Source organism: Struthio camelus, chromosome 8 (genome assembly GCF_040807025.1).
Source record: "Struthio camelus isolate bStrCam1 chromosome 8, bStrCam1.hap1, whole genome shotgun sequence".
In the NCBI taxonomy this organism is placed as follows: Eukaryota; Metazoa; Chordata; class Aves; order Struthioniformes; family Struthionidae; genus Struthio; species Struthio camelus.
Genome location: NC_090949.1, coordinates 6,029,264 through 6,051,155, shown reverse-complemented (window position 1 = coordinate 6,051,155; position 21,892 = coordinate 6,029,264). Strand labels below are relative to the sequence as shown.

General features: G+C 48.3%; 1 protein-coding gene across 16 annotated transcripts in view; it reads right to left on the bottom strand.

Annotated features, from left to right (window-relative positions):
- RASAL2 (RAS protein activator like 2) overlaps positions 1 to 21,892 on the bottom strand; it is a 175,990-nt gene that overhangs the window by 14,902 nt on the left and 139,196 nt on the right. For 10 of the 16 annotated variants that reach the window (XM_068951771.1, XM_068951772.1, XM_068951774.1 and 7 more), the window contains 9 exons: positions 17,967 to 18,120; positions 16,531 to 16,629; positions 15,275 to 15,829; positions 12,897 to 13,041; positions 9,221 to 9,365; positions 8,121 to 8,357; positions 7,229 to 7,430; positions 4,334 to 4,533; positions 2,502 to 3,363 (listed from right to left, as the gene is read on the bottom strand). In XM_068951771.1, the coding sequence (XP_068807872.1) occupies positions 2,502 to 3,363; positions 4,334 to 4,533; positions 7,229 to 7,430; positions 8,121 to 8,357; positions 9,221 to 9,365; positions 12,897 to 13,041; positions 15,275 to 15,829; positions 16,531 to 16,629; positions 17,967 to 18,120 (2,599 nt within the window). The remainder of the gene's footprint in view (positions 1 to 2,501; positions 3,364 to 4,333; positions 4,534 to 7,228; positions 7,431 to 8,120; positions 8,358 to 9,220; positions 9,366 to 12,896; positions 13,042 to 15,274; positions 15,830 to 16,530; positions 16,630 to 17,966; positions 18,121 to 21,892) is intronic. The other 6 variants (XM_068951773.1, XM_068951764.1, XM_068951767.1 and 3 more) reach the window with 2 other exon arrangements.

Below are 21,892 nucleotides of genomic sequence, written 5' to 3'. Positions count from 1 at the left end.
AAAAGGAAAAAAGAGAATTCCACAACACAATTTGCAATTAAAAGGACGCAATGGAATTTGCCTCCAAAAAATTTTGGCCACTTAGTTTGGCACTCACTGAGACATTTCTCAAGGGTGTGGGTAAGGAAAGAACAAATTGATTTCTGTGACTGAAGTAGGAGCAAGTACTCTAATGAATCCAGAGAAAACAATTAGCATGGAAAAGGAAGGGTGGAAAAATGAGCAGACGCACATCAGCTCCAGGAGGGGGGAAGGCGACTGCCCCGAAGCCAGCCATACTTGCAAGTGTTTACACAGCTGAAAGTAAAAAGTAATTGGAGAGGAGGGAAGTCCAAGACATCGCTTTGATGCTAAGCAAGCAAAGGTAACCGACTTACACGGGGGCAGTTGAATAAGCAGCAATTTAAGATGCAGCAGGCAAAACAGGAGAACAGTCAGGGGGGTTGCAAACAGCTCACTGAGCATGTGTCTTAAATATATAAAGGGCAGAAGCCACCCATGTAAGGTGTTTGCACACAGGCTCTGGAGAGAGGGCACCTGTACACTCTCCGCCACCCTCCTCCTCACCCTGACACCGAAGTGAAGCTGTCATCATTCGTTCGCCCTAACAGGCCTGAAGGAAACGTACCAGATCCAGCAGGAATTTTGCTAAGATGCTGCACAGAACCATGCACTAAAAATCAGCAGATCATAAAACACGGGTTCAGGCTGCGGGCCTGAGAACTGGAAAGGCGGCTGACTGATTTTCAAATTTATCCTTTTTTATTGGCCTAAAAATTTCCCAATATCTTTGTGCTAAACTTAGATGTATTCAATATACTTCATCTAGCAACCCCTCTGTGCTCAGATGTAAAACAAACACTCAAAGGGAGGAAACAAACATATGCACTTCAAATACTATGCAGTTATTCTCTTTGGTATAACTAACTTGGCGTAAGAGCCTTTGCTTTGTGATTCAGTGTTTCTGATCTCCTCGTGCTTTAATGAACGTGGGGTATCAAAGCAGTTATGAAGCTCTGATTGCTCCCGGGGTTCCTAGGCATCATCCAGACTTTCCTCCTTTAGATGGTAACCTTCAGGAGAGTTTGCCAGGACAGCTACACCAATGGAGTGATCCCTTCAGCAGAGATTCAGCTTGTGTTGGCAGCTACGTTCTTCTGCCAGCTTTGCTTTACCAGCCAAAACTCTTCCCCTGCGTAACCATGTCCTCACTAGTGCTTTTGCCGGCAGAGCTATGTCAGTGAAGAGGTCCATAACCTCCTGCTCCTCGCTGATGTAGCTGAGCTGTGTAGCCTCAAGTTCACGGGCTGCAACTTTCTGCAGTGAAAGCCCTCACTCATGCCTGTGGGCAGAGCAGCGTCCTCTCTGGAAGACGTGGAAAGCGGGAACTTTGCTGAAGCAGGGCCAGCACCAACACATCCCAGCTCCATGCACAGAGCTGCAACAGCCTCCATGCAGCTTTCCTGAGCGCTCACAACAAGGTTTGTTTCCAAAAAAAAAAAAAAAACCCCTTCAAAACCAGATGAAGTAAATCAAGCACCCCCGTGGTTACCTGTCACAGTAACTGCAGAAGAAAAACATGCAAAGCCAAGGAATGGTGCAGGTGTTGCCCTCAAGAGCCTCTCCCTGCCCAGTTGATAAGCTTGTAACACAAGCACTAACGCAACATTTTTTCCTCTTTACTCTGAAACTAATTTACGAAATGCTTTTTCATATACAGCAAATTGCAACAGGCTTTTCTTTTTTTTTTCAAAAAGGTAAAGGAATGTTGGCTTTTTGTCAGGAAAATCTTGATTTACAGAAAAATTAAGTACACAGAGCTGCCTATGAGCAAATGATCAAAACGCATTAGGAGTTGGTACATATAAACACTCCTTTCCAGGAAGTGTTTGCACTATTCATACTTTGGGACGATTAATGAAAAAGCAGCATTTTGGGGGAGGGGGGCAACAGGAGACTGTTGCCTCACAGTGCAATACAGTTTTCTCTACACTTAAGACAACTCTACTTAGTTATTATGTTGGCAGCTGTTTATTCCATGGTATTTTGTCTTTGTTCATGTCTCTGTTTTTAGGTGGCTATGATTTTAAATGAGCACCACAGGGCAAACGCGTTCTCGCATGGCAATCAACTAACATTGGGAACACAGCTTCTTTTCTTTTTATTATTCTGGGAAAATTTCAAGCTTTGTTTCTTTCAGCAGGCTCGCTGCTACCTTAGTAAATGCAAAACAGTTTTTTTTTTTCCTTTCAGTTTAGTACAAGAGCATCCAAAAATAAGTAGTAAGCTAGGCTTGCCAAGCTAGCAATGGTAACAAGCAGGACTATTCCCTGCACTTGCTACCGGACACTGTTTTAGAGTCTTCTTCAGCCACTGCCCTTGATTCAATTCATATTCCTTGTCTCACATTTAAGTCAAATGAAAGCTTTGAAGGTCAATGCAACAATCAGCTAAACATCCAAGCAGAACATTGCAAGTGCCTGGGAAAAGACTCTCCTTACCTGCTGTGTCTGCTGCCTCTGAATTGCCCTCACCTTTGGGACAGGGCTCTCTCTAGAGGATGAGGACTGCTGCCGGGACCGGTTCCCATTCTGGATGGGCTCAATCATCATGGCTCCCAACACCGCCGACATGCTGCCGGTGCTCCGCAAGGAAGCGCTGTGCGGCAGGGACTGCGGCGCCTTGGCCCTGGCACCCAGCCCAGCTTGGTCCATTTTGCGGATCTGTGCTTGGCTACTGCTGTTCTGGCGGGGCAGAGCGATAGGTACGTGCTTGTCTGGGACCGTGTGCCGCCTGGAGAAATCCTCGCTCTGCGTGCTGCGCTTGGTGAAGTCCTCCATACTGCTGTTGCTGGGTCCACTGAGTTTGAAGTCTTCGCTGTTGCTTCGGCTCCGAGAGCTGGCAGTGCTCAAGTTCTCCAGGCTGGAGTCCACGGAGGCCTTTGGCATTGGCAGAGGCGGGTTGTTGAGGTGGTAAACTGGGTTCTGGAATGACAGAGGCTGGAGATTGCCCTGTTGGTTCAAAACTGGGTGCAGAGGCCTTCTCACCTGGGGAGCACTCTGGGGCGTGCTCTGGGTTTCCCACAGCTGTTTGATGTTGGCCACCTGTGTTATAGAGAGCTGGCTGCCGGCCAAACGCAAAGGCACGTCGTGCATAATAGAAGCGTGATCGCTGTGAGCCGCGTGAGGGTCCTGGAGGTCCATGAGGGAAACGCTACGTCCATTGGGCAGGATGCTTTCCCTTTCATCCTTATCCGAGTAAGTCATGCTCTGGGTGGATGCCTGCTGAACCAACACTAAGGTCTTGCCCCTAAAGCATCCATCTACGTTTTCCTGGGTTGGAGACTTCAGCTTATGCAAGTCACTGTGGAACAGAAAGGAATTTGGTTAATTTTTAACTAGCCAAGACCCCAGGAGAAGCCTTTCTACCTCATTTAACCCCCCTGTCCTGGCTTCCTTACTCTGAAAGCTTCCAGGAACTAGATTTCCTTTTATCAGCTCTCTGCCTTTCAAGTTGCAACACACTGCTCCTTAATTACCACTTATCTTTGAGAATTAAGCCTGATTCAAGAAGTACTTCATCTCTATTTTTCACAGGTGAAATGCAAACCATTCCCACCAGTTCCTCCCCCCTTAGACATTTCTCTTCCCAGCAAGACTTCAGAACATTTCAGATTCCATTTAACCCTTCATCGGCTTTATATTATTATGCGCGCCTGAAAATTCAACAGGAGCTGCGTGAAGGTTCCTGTAAATCTAGGTAACTCAGCGGGAAGGCGCTTCCAACTGCCAAAACGGGACCTCAACGGGAGGTCCAAACGGGACTTGCCAGCACAGAAGCTAGGCAGAGGCCGCAGTATCCAAGTTCTTTGGCATTTCTGCCGTGTCACAGCTTTTTCCTTCAGATTAATTGTTATTACAACACGAGAAATGCTAAACCAAACAGAAAAGGGACCACCCTTTATTGCACTTGATAACAAGTCCCACTTATAACACAGATTTTTCATCAGTGCTAAAAAGGCAGCCTTGTCTCCAGAAGGAAACGTTACAGTTGACTTTATGCAACTGCTCACTCAAATTGGCAGCAAGCAGCAAGACTGGTAGCTAAAGATAGTGACTTCCAGCCAATGTTTGAGCCTCGTGTAAGTCAAAAGCTTAGAGCCTTGAGTGCTAACTCATGCACCTCTTCTTGGGATGTTGACCTCCCTGTGTTAGATGCCAAGATCCCCAGCTCCTACAACTGACCCAGGCAGAGAGGTGAGTCAAGGAACCTTAAGTGAACCCAACCATCCCCCATATCCCACGTCTCCCCTCGAGCTCTGGGTGTTACATACCCATCAGTGGGGTCCTCAAATATCTTCTGAAGCCCTGAGGAGAGACTGCCACTGACGTTTGGACTAGAGCTATGCTCAGTGAAACGCCTCAACTGCTGCTGTATGGGTGTAGGGTTGGTCATTGACTTGGTGATGTCAGCAAGAATACGAGGCAGAGGTCCCAGTTTTGCCACGGTCGCCTGTAGGAAGGAATTTTCACCCTAATTGGACAACAAGCACCGCGACATCCGCCAGGTTTTTGATAACGATGCACAGAGGCGGAGGGGTGGAAGTGGAAGGAAGGAGGGTGGGTGGTTGTGTGCGGGTGTGCCAGGATCGTAATGCAGTGTTACGGAGCAGCGTAACCACGGCGACGAGATGGATGGAGGAGACGAAACGGGGTGCAGCAGACATTGAGGAAAGAAAAGGAAATAGAAAAGAAATTAGGATTGACCCCCAAAAATAAAACTCATGCTCAATAAAACTAAACTGTAGCCATTCCAATGCAAAACTATCATGCAAAGCAAACTAAGTCTGGGGCGGGTGAGGTCAAAGTGAAAACTACGGTATCTACTCATTAAAGGGGATGTACAGACTACAGATTCAGCTAGTGGGAGGGAACTTTCCAGGCAAAGGGAGTCATGTGGTAAAAGAAATGCATGCCAACAGACAAGGGATGCGGCATTCAGGGGATCATGAGAGATTTGAGAGGGTTGAGGGAGACGGGGAAAGGAAGGTTTTCAGTTCATAAGCCTTTGGTTTTTGGCATCCTACGCTGATGCCACCTTCTGTAGCAAGTTGTTATCAAAAACTAAGGCGTTCTTCCCTATTTAAAAGTTGAAAAGAACTGCATGAAAACATTCGTGACCCTCATTCCAACATTATCATGTCAGGTGGGGATTAAATGCTTAGCTTCATGTTTACTTATGCCTTAGCTTGGTGTTGGCCAGGCCGAGCATGGCAGCAGCTGCCCATAAAGCAGCCCCGAGGGGAAGGTTGCTCATTCAGATTCTTTATTTTTTCCCCTCTTTGGGTCAATGCTGGTTTTGTCATCTACATGGTGCTGCTTGCTCTTGTGACCGAAGCAAGGGGTGAAGCTGCTGGAGGTTTAATGATAAAGACCCCTACAAAGACAATCTTCTTTTCAAAGATGTCCTTATTTTTCCTGTAAGCAGGTATTCAGTCAGTTTGACTCCAGAGAGAGGTCTCTTTACAGACACTTTTTTATAGCGCATCTTCTGGGTCTATTAAAATCTTTGAGGTTACTTCTTCTCATCATTTCCCAGTCATTACCTACAGTAAAGCAGTATTACAGTGTAACTTTACCCCTTAATTCTCTTTTTAGCAAACCACTACACCAGCTCCCAAGGGCCTGTTAGGACAGATCCATACATCTAACCTACAGAAAGGGCAAAGCAGATCTGCTTTAATGGTTTACGTCTGGTTCCTTCCCCTCCCAGCTGCCCAAGACACTTACAACGTTGTCATCTGGAGAGCAGCTGGCATTAGCTAACCCCCAAAACCCATTCGCACTTGCAGAAACTGGTTTTCCCTTGACCTGAAGGCATGACCAGTTGGAGGAAGGTGGTGGAGTTCACTTTGCACTGATGAATTTACCCCAAATTATAGAAATGGAGGAGCTGGTCTTTTAAGTGCTCCCTTTGCCTATTTTTCTGAGGCTGCCGAACTGTCTTTATAGCAAAGATTTTACCGCCTGTGACACTTTGAGTGTAACCTGTGTGCATGTATGAGGGAAACAGATTAACAAGACCACAAATTGTTATCAGGCTAAGATTAACTAAGATTAATATGCATTATCCTTCTGAGTCAAGGACATTTAGATTCACTCTGATGCACAAGCTCAGTATCTTTTTTTTTTAAAAAATAATGTGCTGTGAGAAAACAAATATCCAACAAATCACTGTCTTGGCAAACCTTACTAGCAACAAAAACGATTAGCAGTGCATTGCAAGTCACCTCACCTCTCCAGTTTCAAAAGAAAAAGACATGGAATACGGACAAAACAATGCACCTCAAAAAGTCGAAATATGGAACAGTTCTAAGCGCTTTCAAAAAAAAAAAAAAAAAGAAAGAAAAATCCTGACTTGCATCTCAGCTTCCCTGGGTCTTATCAACTTCCTTTGTTAATAAGGTTTTAATGATTTTGGGTCTTATAAGCCATGTAGCTGGGGAAGAGCAAACCAGACTCTGCTCTTCTACAGTTAAATGGAAATAACACTTATTGCCGGAGATGAGCATCTCCCGCAGCGAGAAGGGAGCGCTGGCTCCTGGAAAACACGCTCGACCCCAGCACAGAGGCAGAGAGCATCTCACTCACGTTTCAAGGTACGGCAGAGTGGGAAAAGGCATCTACCAGGCACCCTCTGAAACTAAAAGCTAATCCAAAGACCGCAGCAATGAGCTCAGTGGGCTTTGGGGCAGGTCTTTAAGGAGAACAGTTCTGCCTGGGCAGGGTAGGGCCCAGCAAAGTACCTCAATTAGCATCAAAAAGGGCACCCCCACATTTCCATTTTCCATCCAAACACACCACCTTTCTCCCAGCTCACTCCGGCGAGGGGCCTGGCTCCTCAGGGAATGCCAAGCTCGCTTTCAAGCGTTGCCCTCTCCGCAGTTTAACACCCAGCCTTATTTGAGTCGCCGCAAAGTGTTTGCGCTACTGCTGAAGCCCAACCACTTCACGTGCCTGGCTTCGGGCCTCCCAGAGCCGGCGGGGCCGTGAGCTGGAGCCGTGGAGAGAACAATTGTGAAATACCACTACCAAGCATTCCTCTCCAAAGCTGCTGAATACTTTCTCCCCAGAGCGGCTCCGGCTGCTCCCTTGATGTCTCCCAGTGTTTACAGTTGCTACGATACAATCGCGGGATTCACCCTCCCAGGCCTCCAGCCTGCCTTTACCTTATCAAGTTGAGACACAACCTCCCATAAGAGGGAATGCAAAACTGAGAGCTCTCTGCCCAGGTCGATGTAGCCCTCAAATCCGGGCATGTTTGAGATGGTATCTGGATTAGAGATCTCGAGGAGAAAACGCTTCATTCCCCCCCACTCATGTTCCAGAAAGTCATTCATGAAGGCCATATACTCCTCCTTATTACCGAACCTGGAACAAAGGGGAGGGAAAAGCCAGTCAATAACCTCCACACAAAACACACAGGATAAAATTGCCTGTAAACACTTAATGGTTGACTTGTGACCTGCCTTTCTGAAAAAAGGTGTCTGGGAAGGGAAAAAATGGACAATTTAAGAGATTCACTGCTTTCCTGGACTTATTTAAATACTAGGAACTCACTGTTCATACTGTCAACAAGGGTTTGATACACCTCTTCCCTCCTCTCCCACAGACTTTCTCTCCTCCACCTTCTCTGCACCCCTTCCCCTACGAGACATATGCCCCTTGGCCTTCATCCAGCCGGGAATTTTGGAGATGAAAGGTGGGGGGGGAAAATCACGATCCTCGGCAGGAACAGTACTTTCTTCTTTTGAAACTGCATACATACAAGCACACGCTGACATGCTAATGCATGAATCTCTTCTTGGTTTTCTGCTGTGTCCCTCTACTGAATTCAACACAACCCAAATCCACATATGGGAAGGAGAATAGATCTAGCTCAGCTCTGAGGTGTCCCGAAGGGAACAGGGTTCAAACAGGAAGTTTTTTCCTTTTCTGAAGTCTGCTCCAATTTGCCCAAGAATTAGCGGCCTGCAAACGTGACCAAGCGGAACGCTCTCTCTTTCACACGACCACTCAGCGACTTGCACCCCCAGAAGCAGGTTTATCACCACCACCTACTTGGCAAAATTGGCGAGATTCTGAATAACTTTAGCAATAAGCGTAAGAGTGCGAGATGTCTGGTCATCAGGATACTCCTGCATGAGGCTAAAGAGGCTGGGAGACATGATAGCGGGGCAAAGGAACCGCAGGAAGAGTGAGGCACTGATCAGGCGTTCGCTGATGTCCTGCTTGCCCCTGCTCAGGCACTGCTGCTTCCAAGATGCAAACACCTCCTTCAGCTCACGAGGGAACACACTGAAAAACAGCAAACCAAGAAATAAAATGGCGTGGGCAATGAGATGGAGCAAGCCGATCTGGTGACCGATCACTTGAAATAATTAACTGTGAGAAATCATCATTGGCTCCATTTTTCTCCCCCTCCTCCAGGCTCGCAAGTGTCAGTAGGCATCTATTCTTAGATCACCACTTAAATCCGGTGATACTTAAGTACTGGTTAAAGCATCCCTCGTTCAAATATGTGAAATGAAGCTGTTTTCAGATACACTGATCTGCAAGCTACAAACAGCCATCGCTACTCTGGAGCAAACAGGTTGCTCGGATATTAAAAACAAATCGGACCAAACTGAACTCATCGCTATGACTGACATTTGTATTTTGCTTGTTAAGCTCTTCCACTGCTTTGCATCTGCTTTGCCTGAAGCAGAAAAGCCATTTGCTCAACAGTACTCAGTAGCAGAGATTATTAAAAATCTTTCAGCTAATGTTTTATCCATGTGATTTCCTGTGATTACCAGTCTAAAGAGCCTGAAAAAAAGCTGTATATACATATCAAACCCACTTTTTATTCCAAGTTCAAACTAAGCTATCTTTTCACTTTATTCCCTTCCTTATTCAGCCACAACTCAGTATCTGTCCCCCTGTAGAGTATTTCAGCAGAAGCTCCCACTGGAATCCCCCGATTTGGGCAGAAATACCACCTACAATACTGTCTCACCAGCAATAAGGTAGCGAGGAAAGGAAACGAAGGCCGTCTCAGAAGACAGATGGGGCTACGCTATTTGCTTGTACAACTGGTGGTTTCACATCTTTAGAAGAGGAACTAGCACCTTCGACGCAAACGCGCTACTGGGGGAGAAAGGGGAAGGGAGATGCCTCACCAGTAAGAATTGATAATCTTGCAGAAGGCCAGCTCGCAACACATTTTCAGGTTGCTCTGATGATCTGATAATTCACTGGATGAACATTTGCTGGGATCCACTTCACAGTTTTCATCTGACTCGTACAAAGCCTTGATAAACTCCCCTGGACAAAGGGAAGAGGATGACAAACCAGGGTAATTACATGAAAAGCCTCCTCGACACACCTTTAAATCCTGCTTATGCCTTTCCTTAGCAACTGCATTTGCTGCTCTCTGTGTCTGCAATACAGTCTCCAGACACCAGATGTTGGGGATCTGACTCCTCCCGGCTCTTCCAGAGCACAGCGCGTGCCATGCCGGCTCACGCGGCCGCCGCCGGGCTGCTTCAGCCTCCTGCGCCCGCGCTGCCCCCACGTCCACGACCAGGCTGCCTTGGCTTATAACCCCTGCGGGCACTTTGCTTACACTGATGAATGCATTTCGACTTTGTGTACAAATAGTGCTACCAATCCACAAAATTACTCACAGGCTTAGAAACGAAGCTTTGCTATTTGTCTTTATAACTTCCCCAGGAAATGCACTTGACAATGGCATTTAGTTCTATTATTTCTAAACTAGCTATCTTTACATTTCAAAAGATAGCTGGCTCCTGAATAAAAGTAATACTTGAGTGCTAGATAAACACTGCTAGTTTTCTCAGTCTCTTGTTAACATCTTAAAACATTTTTATAGCTTGTGTCTTTCCAAGTCCTGTGCGTTTCTGTCATCCTTCTCTTACAGCGGAAACTGGACACGCGCTCAAAAAAAGATGAGGTTTCCTTTGTTTGACTCATTTAAATGCAGTACTCGCTACTTTTTCCTATGTTACGCTACGTGCTTTCCTATATATGCTGTTTAAACTGTTTATGTTCACAAGGCCAAAATCTTCATTCGTTCCTTTAATGATTCAGTGTCTTTGAAGTTCACCTCCTTGGATGATCTTGCTGGCTCCGAGCTAATGCCGTAACGCTTGTCTGTGCAAAGGGTTTCGTTTTTTGGTCTTGTTTTCTTAAAAAGCCTTAAACAACCACCAACCCCACCAGAGCTTAAGTCAGCAGTGTTCTCGCAGGCAAATCAGATGGCACATTTTCTTAAACTGTTTTGCTGGAGTCCAAAAAATTTCTGCTGAGGACATGTAGATCACTTACTTGCTAAACTCTCGGCATCACTTCTGTGAGCCAGCTCTGTTTTAACTGTTGCTTCCTGGATTTTTTTTTTTCCCCTTAAATGCCTTTGAGACGTACTCTTTGTGGTCCACAAGGCCCTGCCTTAATCACATATTAAGACGCTCTTACAGATAAATTAAACAGCTAGCACCAATGTAACGTCGCTAAGTCTTTCAAAGAACATGGCACCTTAGTGAAATGACTAGAGACATTCACAACTTGACAAAGAATAAGAGGAATATATCGCCATGAGCAACCTTGCCCTGGGTGACAGACAGGCTGGATGACTTAAGGGGTATTTTCCATCTTGAACATCTATGATTTACAATCTTATCACTCAGCACCAGCGTTCTAAACGATGCAGTAAAAGTCATTAATTTTAAAATATCTTTATGCAATTACTGCACACTAAATGGCTTGCAGTCAAATGTACTATACTGGGCCCACAGCTGATCATTCGGTTCCAGAAAAGCGCAGCACAAAGTAATGTGCTGCTCACTTCTCCATACCAAGCGAGGGCCTGGAACTGTGACCTGTGCTTCAGTGATTCCACCCACGAGAACAAGACTACCAGAACAGGCTCATTACGTTTAAAACATGGCCAAAAAGCATATAATCATAGACCCGACTCTACTGACCCTTAGAATCCTGACTAATTTAGCCATCTAACTCCTTGATGACTTGCCAGCATCTAGGATAGTTGAGGACATGCGAGACTGCTGGGAAAGGCGGCTGGTTTTTTTGTTTTTGTTTTTTGTTTTTTGTTTTTTTTTGTGAAAGGATGTGGTGTGGGACTTGGCTTTGGCCTGTTCTAATTTCTCTTGTATCAGCTTCCAAACCTTTCTTCATCCAAGAAGCAACAGGGGGATGGGTGGCTCACTGTGCAATCTTGGATAAGACAGACGTCAGCATGAAGTTGGCAAGAGCTAATTGCAGAGAGGCTGTGAGTTTCATGGGGAAGGAGCATGCATATTTTGGTCCTCCTTATTAGCTGTGCGGACAGTAATTCTCAGGGCAGCGGCCAGACTAGAGCAAAATCTTTTGGTGGGGAGGGGAAGATGGGTAGTTACCAGAAGCCACCCTGGCACGTAACTGAACATTATGGCCCTGCTGGGGAATGAAGCAGTTCATCGCAGCCTGGCCAGGCACGTATAATGTGGTGGCAAACAGAGAGCACTTTGGAAAAATACAGTCAGAAGGCTCCCTAGATAGTCTGCATCTTGGTCTCCCGCTCTGTGGTGCTCAGCAGCCCTGCAGCCTCATTCCCTCCAGGCATATTTGTTGGGGTCAGGTACCAGTCTAGAAGGTTAACGCGAATATTTATGACTTAACTGCTGTGTTACAAAAATCAGGGCCGAGAGAGTCCAGGGGTCACTCTGGAACAAGCCAGCATTACCAATGGTTGCAGCTTAAGCTGCTGGAAGTGAGTTTCCTTGTAATGCCTGCATTCAACCCAAACGCTGGGGTGGGGACCTAAAACTTAACACTTGTTAACGCCATAGCTAACATTTGCCATTAACTACAATAGCAAGTGAAAGACTGACTGGAGACATCCCAGCAGTACACATTTGTAGACAAGAATGTCTGCTGTCAACTGCATACCCTTCGGTCTATCTAAGCCTCTTGGTGATGGCCCTTTGGACTAAAGTAGTTGTAGGAGCTCCTTTAACATAAAGGGAGATGAGGGAAACCTTGTGAAGCTATACGAAGCAAGCATTTGTAACTTTTTCTGAAATCTCTACCTAATTGGATTGCACATGATACTGGGTGCACCCTGATGCCACAAACTATCGGACTGCGTTTCCACTGTTAAAATATGTATCAAAATCACTTTTTAAGCGTATTCTTATACCAGACGGAACAATCACCACTGTCCACAAAGTAGTTCCAGTACTATACCTCTTTATCACAACTTGAGACACAAAAGCAGGTTACGCAGAAAAACGTAGTGCGGTGATACAACCATTAAGGGGGACCCAGCTAGGTCAAACCAGGTTTGCGTTTTCTCCGGTGCTGCTCTTACAGGCACCAAAAAAGCATTTGCCTTTGTGGGGAGGAAGGGCACGAAGAGTAGGGAGCATATATTTTGCTCTCTGGACACCAGACGCCTGCGCTCAGCACTGAGGTGGCTCCTTCCCATCCTGCATTCCTAGATACGCCAGAAACAACAAGGCTTCAGGCATGTCACAGAAGTAAAAATTCATGCTAGGATTCTTGCATGTCACCAAACCTCATGGTGAGGGTCCACTAAACACCTCTAGAAAGCGTCAGATTCATGGGGGTGACATGGCACGGGTACAACGGATAACGTTAAAAAGTAACGCTGGAACTGAGAGATCCATTCCAGCTCCATCACTACAGTAGCGGTCCTTGGATGGGCCACCTCCCATGTCCCAGCACACCAAGAGTCCAACCCAGTCACTCGACCGATTCTCTGCCACAGGATTAGCCCTTGCAGTGCAAAGAACTGACAGGTTGGCACTTTCTTACCTAGTGCATCGTGAAGGTACTTCTGCCCTACCAATTTTAGGTATTCCTCAATAGCTTTGGTAGCAAGTGTGTTCTCCCTGAAGATCAAGACATCATGCTCCCCACAACGATCTACCTCAGACATCACCAAATCGGTCAAGAAGTCCTGAAGAAAAAGGTCAAATGGGAAGAGGTTATTTTAACCAGAGTCAGTCACGCTAGACAGAAGCGCCAAGGAGGAAAGATAAATAAGAGCAAGAGGATCACTGAAATAATTGCCTAACTCAGGACAAGGTGGGCAGACGATATGTGCACTATGGGCTATATGAAATAGCTAGGGCTCCTCCTGCATTGTGTATCCATTTGCCCAGACCAAAACGTGTTCCTGGCTTTAACAATTTTGGATTCTTTGAAATGGAAATACTGGTTGGGAACGAGCAAGTAAAATTACAAAAGGAGAAGCAGAAGCCTCAAAAAGAGGGTCTTTACAACCAAGCTTCTTGTTTTTCAGTCCAGATCCTCAACAGAAACCCTGATGTTTGTTCATCTGCGGCTTTGTCCGCTCAGATATATTGCATTTACCTTTTCAGGCTGAGTATTACGGACAAACTAGACATTTAAAAACCTAAGATGGAAGTTATGAACAAGCTCGTACAGCTGAGAGCTATTTAATTATGAAGAATGGCTCAGAACAATTAAATCCACGACACAAAAATAGCTCAGGATTTGGGAAAAAAGTCAGCATACTTGCTGTAGATCTACATGGCATTCAAATGCCCAGGTGGGAGTAACAAGCAAGTTTCATTATTGTGAATAATCTATTAATATAGGGCCTGGTTCTATAGTAATATTTATTTCCTCAAGTGATAACTGCACATGAGGCAAGGACACTCAGCATTTCACGAGAAATACTCAGTACTTCATAAAACCCAGTATCGGTCACTGTAACGCCCTCCAAGAGAAGAGCCGTATTTTTCTCCTAGGTTTTTTATTAAAAAAAAAAAACAAAAACAAAAAGACTTTTCATACTTTTGTTCTTTAATCATCTATTACTGTTTCTTTCCGACAAAATCTGAGAGAAATATTTTTAGGCGGTGCAGGCTGGGGACAACCAGCTGCATCACCACAACAGCGTGACCTGCAAATGTACCCTTTGTAGCTGTAGGCTGTGGCAGCCTAAACTGCTCAACACGTCCAGCAAACAGAAGTTCAAAAATCCTGGGGCACTAGGAAGGCAAAGTTGTAACGTTAATTTATCTACTTATTGCAGCTAGCACTGCAGGAATCCAAAGACCGCTTTCCGAAAGTATTTCAGTACAACCCTAGAGGAGCTATCCTAGCTAGCAACCTCTCTGGATCAGACAAGCAACATCGCAGGGATTGAGATCTTATCACGCGTTGTCACAAAGGCCCAACCTTTCAGAGGTTTGTCAAGGGGAGAACCATAGTGGCGTATGATTATGTAAACACAAAAGGTTATTTTACAGCAGTTAAATTAGGCTGTCACTTGGATGCTGCGAATGGCCATTGTTCCACATCTCAAACCCTCTCACTCGTGTCTGGTGGTGGCTTAACTTGCTCTAGCTGGCACTACTGGAAGAATTAGGCTACCGCTTGGTACCCCTCTCATACACCCACTTGGCAGGAGCATCCATTTAAATTGATGCCTTTTAATGCTTCTCAGAATTTCCCGAGACCTACAGGACGTTCTCCTGCATTTTTTTTTTTTTTTTTTTTTTTGCAGAAACTGAGGTTCACTCCAGTTGCACAGAGAGCCATCAGTGTGCACGCAGGAGTCCTAATAACATCCATGGGGCAGGCGGGATCAATGTGAACTGAGCATGTCTTCTTCTGCAAACGCCTGTTCAAACCCTGACCGAATCAAGGTTAGTATTGATTAACTGATTTAGCACTGAATCAAAGATGGCATACTGCTGTTCAGTGCATTAGAGATATTTATAGAAATTATTTTCTAGCTTATTTCTCTCTTACTCACTTATCTCTTCTCCTGTATCATGATTTTAGAAATACAGCAAAGGTTCCTGAACAGTCAAGTGCTCAGAACAGTCCTTAATGCTCAGAGTAATATGAAGTTATATAGTCCTCCCCCTTTCTTAGCTACACTTTACACATAGTCTCTTCAGTCTCTGCATCAACCCAGGCACTTTGTTTGTTTGTATCATACCCATCTATACGCACTTGTCCAAGTCCTTTAAAATACTTTCTAGGGGCCTTTTTTAGTCTTATATCCCGTCTCTAGAAATGCTGTTAGACACCTTCTGCTGTTGCTTATGGCCATGCCAGCCCAGGCTTCCTGCTTTCTGCAGTGTTACAGCCCAAAAGATACCATCTGTCAGCAGCAAGAGGGAGTCACTTTGACAGGAGCTGCCTGTTCTTACCTTGGCTCTCCCAGTGCTCTGAAGAATGTGCACCAAAGCACAAGCCATCTCTTCCTTATTCCTTACGCTGATCACTGGTTCCAGCACGGAGCACAGCATAGTGTAGTTGCTGGTAACAAACTCTGCAAATTCTTTGTATTGCTCCATGGGCAAGATGATTATGGTCTGATAACGGGACTTTATGCGAATGGAAGGTCCCCCCGTTTTCCCTTTATTGGGTGTAGGTGTGCTGACTGGGTACCATTTTTCCACAAACTGGCGACCAGTTACACTGGCCATAGGAATGTTGACCAGGCCTACATAGTTGTTCTTGTCCTTTTTCTTCTTCTTCTCCACATCCTTGTAGATGTGAACTGTAATGCTATGAAGAGATGGGAGACTGTAGAACTCAAAGTGCTCTCCCCAGAAAATGTTATCGGCTTTTGTTTTGCTGGTGGTGCGGGCAAAGAGAGTGTCATCAAGGCACAGCTCACAGAAGTATTTCTTCTTGGGGGTCAAGTCCTTTGCCTCAATGATCCAAAGACGGAGCACATTTTCAGCTCGTCGGCAATTGTCCTGCGCAGAAGAAAGAGCTCAGCTTTGATTCAGAATCTCTAGCAAATTGAGCATTTTCTCTTCTAAAGCAGAAGCAAAGGGCTGACAATTTTTCGTGCCAAAGGCAGGGACTAGAACATTTTTCTTCTGAGAAAGCTGTGTTTGAAATGGTTTAGAAAATAAAACACACTGCACAGGAGCCACTCAAAAGCTGCCAGACTGCTGGGACACAGTGCGCCGTTTACTCTGGCAAATAACTCCAAGAGCACAGTGAGCATGTCCCACAAAGGTAGTATGCCAGCTTCAGAGGTGACCTATCGGATATTTACCAACTCATAACTTGACTTCCCTTCTCATCCAGACTCGGAAATTCCTCTCTCTCTCTCTCTCTTTTTTTTTTTTTTTTGGGGTGGCGACACTGTGCCCCTACATTAAGCCATGGAGCTCCATGTCCATTGCTTCTGAGGTGCACGGTATCAAAAACCCAGTCTGAAACACTGTAAGCAGGATCAGGAAGCAAGGCAACATGATATTTATTAAAGGTTTAACCTACTGCACTCAATAGAGTAGTGCACAGCTGCTTTTGAATCACTGATGAGTGGTCTCCTCCCCAGACTAAATTAAATGAGCAGGCATCCGTGGGATCCCTTGGCACGTTGGACTAAAATCCAATCATACCACCCCCATTCCACTGGTAATCTTATTTCCGCAATTTCTGTTACCTTATTTGGCTGCACTGTTCTGCGTAGGTTTTCCATCCACTTGTCCCTCTCCGCTGCAGAGGAACAGCTGAAACATTTACTGCCACCGGAATAGGTTACCTGGAATATATGTAAGTGACAGGCTGAGATCAGGCAAGCCCAGAAGACATGTAAGAGGCTGCAAAAAGCAACAAGACAACTAGCAATGTTTAAGCAACAGAGAGTAAACACGAAAAAGGCCGGAAAACCTTATGGGAGCCCAGAAGGCAGAGGCTGAAAGGCCCAGAGAATGCAGAGAGGAAAAAAAGGTCAGTTCAAATTACTATAAAACTAAAAGGAAACGTATGAGGAGACAAAGGCTCCTCTTAAAGACTCTTAAACAAGGCTATAATCACCCAGTTAATTTTTTATTTATTTATTTTTACCCTTGTTAATTGTTCCATAGCTATTAAATGCTAGCAGGTTTCCCGTCAAGTCCCAGAGGCAGAGGATTTTTCATGAACAGTGGAAAGACAGACAGAACCACCAATGTATTCATACAAGGCAAAACTCCCTAGAAATGGTGTCTTCAGGAAACGCACAGCTATTCCGAGGGTCAGCACATGGAGCAGCAGTCCAAAGGAAACCGCAAGAGCTGCGCCCTGATTCGGGACCCACCCCTCGATGCCACGCACAACTCCGCTTGCGTGCGGGAAGGAACCGTCTTGGTCTCCTTCACTTTGCCTCGGCCTCACAAGCTTCACTCACTCTTCCCATTCACTTGTGCACACAATTAAAAAGCAGTTTACAGCCACAGCCTCAGAGCGATGTCGTTGCTGAAGACAGACCGACTGTTCCCTGCCTCTGCCAGGGCCTCGGACGCATCCAGCACACGCTAATACGCTGCTGGCCTCGCAGGGTAATTAATGACCGAGCTAGCGCAAACAGCCTGTTTCTGCTGCAGCCGGTGCTGAAAACGCCAAGAGGAGCTTTGCGCCCAGCTGCACGGGGCGATGGACACGTCCTCAGCTGCTGAAGCTTCTCCCCGAGCAACCCAGGAACGGGCTGAGCTACTGCAAGGGGGCTCTGACCAGAAACGACATTTCTCAGTTATGGTCTATTTTCGAAGTGAATTTAGGTGAATTTGGAGAGGATGAACACCCAACTTACAAACAATAGCTATGCTTAAACGGTACATTTGCGTGCTAACTACAAAGGCTTAGATACTTCTCAAATTTAAGAGATGTTCAGTTAGAAGGTGCAGTAATTGAAAAAGTTTTCTCTTCGTTGACTGAACGATGCCTTTCGCCTGCAGGATTTCGGGATCCTGTGCCGATCAGACAGCCCGCACCCAGACCGCGGGACAGCATATGTTACTGATTTGCTCTCCGATTACGCCATCACAGAACAGTGCACTGTAAGGGTTCAAACCGACTGACAGCATATAATCTGCTGCGTGTTTGGAGAGCGTTCTTCACCTCAAAGCAGAAGTCCTGTCCAAGGATGCTGCTGTGAAGTGGTTTGACAAAGACTTTTTCTTCCGCCCCGAGATCCAGGGCCTCCACTGCGCTGCCCGCGCTCAGTAAAGACTCGTGGGAACGGGACTCTTTCAGCTTTGGCAATCCACGCGACCTGTAGAACGACAACGGGGAAAAGAAACATTATTTTGCAGACAATTACTAACAGAGTTGGCAACACCCCACAGAAAGCTGCAACTCCTTGGCGTTTATTCAGAGCAACGTCTACAATTAATTTGTAAACCCGCAGAAAACAAAATTAGGCCTGTAGCTGCCGGCTCCTGAAGAAACGTCCAGCTACACAAGGCCCGGCAGCCCGTTCCCGCTGACCTCGAAACTGCGGCTGTTGCGCCATTAGCGAAAGAAAACCAGCAAAACGACTAATTCAAGACTCTACTGAAATTTAAAGAAAATCCATGGATTTCCACGTTTGGACATATTACAGGAATTATTTACAAGCTGATTACTAGGGAAACGTGTACTAACAGCAAAAAGCACGCTTCAATCTCTAAATCTCTAAACCAATGCAGAACGATAGCTGCTCTCATTAGAGCAAAGAATCCCCCCCCACAGCATACTTATTTCTTTCTTAAGATATAGAGTCTTTAATCTAAAAATCAAATATCAAATTATTTCCCACTTCACATCTCCCAGATCATTTACCTACACCGAAGTTTTCCAATTTCTTCTTCAGCTGCTCCTTCCAGTATTAGTGCTTCCCACCTTTCTCCCCTCCCCACGCCACCACCACTCGTTTTAGCCCCCCAGGCCGACACACGTGGCTTCTCTTTTTCAGTTGACCGGCCCGCACACCCCTCGGCTTCGGTGGGGCAGCGATCTCCCGGATCCACAGCACCTTTACCAGTGCGGTCTCCTCCTCGTCCCCATCGGCACCTACACACTTTGCAAAGGAACATCCCTCCCTCCTCCACGCCGTAGCATTTTGCAACCGACTTCCCAAGGCATTCAAAAACTGTCTGTATTCTCCCGGTTCAATTTTGCTGTGACGCTGGCGTGCAGTAGGAAGCTCTGCTGTCGACGGCACTGTAAAACGCGCTCAGTCTACAGGTGACGGCAGCTTCGCCTGCGCCCCTTCTTCTCCAGCACCGACACCTAGCCTCTGAGCTTCTGCAATGCTTTAGAAGTAGAAACGTTAGTTACGCCTAAAGACAAACGTGCCGTGCACGCTCATCTCATTCGTCCTCTAGCTGAACTCGCTCAAAGCCTCCACAGGCGACCGTGTACAAGGAGCGCCGAGCCCCAGGCCGGCAGGAGAGGAGCCGTTCACCTGGCAGGCGGACTAGGTTTTGACACTCAAGCCAGCGCCGGTCCGTGCGCCCGCCCGGCGAGCCGGGGCCGAACGCACGTCCGTCGCTAGGGCTGCGCATCCAGCGAGGGCGACTGAGCGCAAAGCACAGACGTGACGGCCCAACGGCATCAGCTGCGCAGGCATTACGCAGGGAAGAGCCGCGCTCCGAAACGATGCTTTCTCACCCGGGGGGTCGTCCTCGCGGTATCTCCTCTTTCCCTGCATTCACAGCATCGAGGCTCAGCAGCGAACGGAAAATCTTTTTAAAACGTATTTTACTGGAGGAGCGAAAAGCAGAGATAACTACCAGCTCCCCCATTTTGAAAAACACATAAGTAGGCTTTTTATACGCTCCCCCCAGCACGTCTTAGACGAAAAAAAAACCCTAATATTTTGTAATACAAGCAAAGTCAAATTCCTCGGGCCCTAGAGCCACCCTGCTAGGAAACAGGAAAGAAAACCACATCACACGACCTAAGCGCAGGCAGCAACCTCTCACCAGAGGGATACAGCAAAGGCACTGCCAGCGGCAGCGGGCACGCTTTGTCGCCGCAGGAGGCGGCGGCGGCCGAGCCCTCGGCCGCACGTATCGGAGCGGTGGAGCGAGGGCGAGCCTCCAACGCGCGCCCCGCGAGACCCTCTCTGCAAGACCCTCTCTCATTTCTCCGCTCAGGAAAGCGCCGCTGAGGTCACTTGGCTTCGGTCCCCAGCCCCGGCTTTCGGCAAGGCCGGGCCCAGCGGAGCGCCGAGCGGGTGCAAGAGGAAGGAGAAAGAAAAGAGGAAGGAGAAAGAAAGAAAGAAAGAAAGAAAAACAAGTTTTACCAAACGAAAGCGGGGGGGAAGCAGCGATTTTACACGTCCCGTGCACCTACGTGAAGCACTCGTACAGCCACCGAGCAGGGCAGCCCCAAATCATGGCGGTGCCACGCGCCGCGGCTTCGGTCTCCGGGCTACATGGCAGCCGGCGGAGAGGCAGGCAGGCAGGCGAGCCGGGAGGAGCTCTTCCCGGAGCCGCGGCCGGCTGGGAAGCCGGCGGCGCGCAGGCCAAGCGTCGACGCCTCCTCCCGCCCGGGGACGCCCGGCTCCCCCGTGCCCGTCGCCACGGCCGGGCCCTCCGGGGCCCGGCAGCCCGCTCGGCTCGGCGAACGCCGCCGAGGCGCCCGCTTCCCCAGCCAGGCGGGTCCCTCCTGGCCTGCGACGAGTTTGGCCGGACTCGGCCCGCCGCTGAGGCCCCCCCCCGGCCTCGCCGAGAGGGCCCGAAACGGCGCCCACCAACCCCTCGAAAGTCCCCGGCGCTTCAGGCAAGGCCGAGGCGGCGAGCGCGTCTGACGGCGGCGCGCTCGGCTCCTTCGCGGCCTCAGCGGACAGCGCGCCGGGGCTGGAGGCCACAGCGAAGGAAACCCGCTCGCCCGCTTCCCTCCGGCACGGGGGCAGAGTTAGCGGCACGGAGGCGCTAGCTCGCCTTCGGGCGCCCCGCGAGGGGCCGCAGCAGGAGCGCCTCGAGAGGTAATCCCGGCGAAGCCGATTACGGCAAACAGGCGGATCAGGCAGGCCGGCGGCGGGGGAAGGAAGGGCTGCTTGCGCAAAGCTGCTGCTGTTAAACAGCCCCATTAGCAACCCCAATCCTGATTTAAAATTACAATTCACCTTGGATAATTAACTTTTTTTCCCCGCCGCCGCCCCCGCTGCTTTTTTCCAGCTACCTGGCACAACAACAGCAAGAGGGGGAAAAAAAACAAACAAACCCAAGCCTGCAGAAGACACCGTTCGAGCTGAGAGCGAAGAGCTCCCGCCAGCGCCGCGCAGTCGCGCTTCCCCCCCCCTCTTCCCAGCGGCAGAAGCAGGTGGAGGAGCAGCGGCGGCGGCCGGGCAACGTTTTCAGCTTCTCACCTCTTCCTGCCCGGTCTGCAGTAACGGGTTTCAGCGACGCACCGCGTCCTCCCCAAGCGGAGCCCGGCCAACGCCCCAAACCGCTGAGCCGGCAGCAGGATGCGGCCGCCGGGATCCCTTCCCCGCCGCCACCAGCTCGCCCACCCGCCGCCCGCGGCGCGCGAACCTTCTCCCCCCGGGGAAGCCCAAGCCGCTGGCCCTTGCCGGGCAGCCCACGGCACGCAGCAGTCCGCTATCAAGGGTTAAAATCCTAATTTGCTCTGGTTATGAAGCTCTCCTGCTGCTTTTGACCTGTTTCAAAGCCAACCTACCGAGACTTTCAATGACGGAGCCGACCAGCGAGAGCGCTGCGCTGCTCCGAAAACAAGCCGGCGGACATCAGTGATCCAAAAGATGAGAATTCAAGACAAGAACTGGCAAGCAACGGACCCGCGTTCGCCTTTCCCCTTTAACCAACAAATCGGTGCCAAGCCAAAGCAACCCGGAAAGAGCTTCCTGCTGCTCAGCCCAAGCGCCCCGACTCCAGCCCCGTCTCAACCGGCCTCGCAGAGACGCTGCCCGGGAGCAGAAAGAGGCGTTCGAGCCTCCGAGGCGCTGGCCGAGGCGCCGGGGACAACCCGCGGTCGGCGGTGGTGGCGGCGAGCTCCTCCCGAGCGCGCCGCTTTTGCCGTCACCGGAGCTGCCGCTG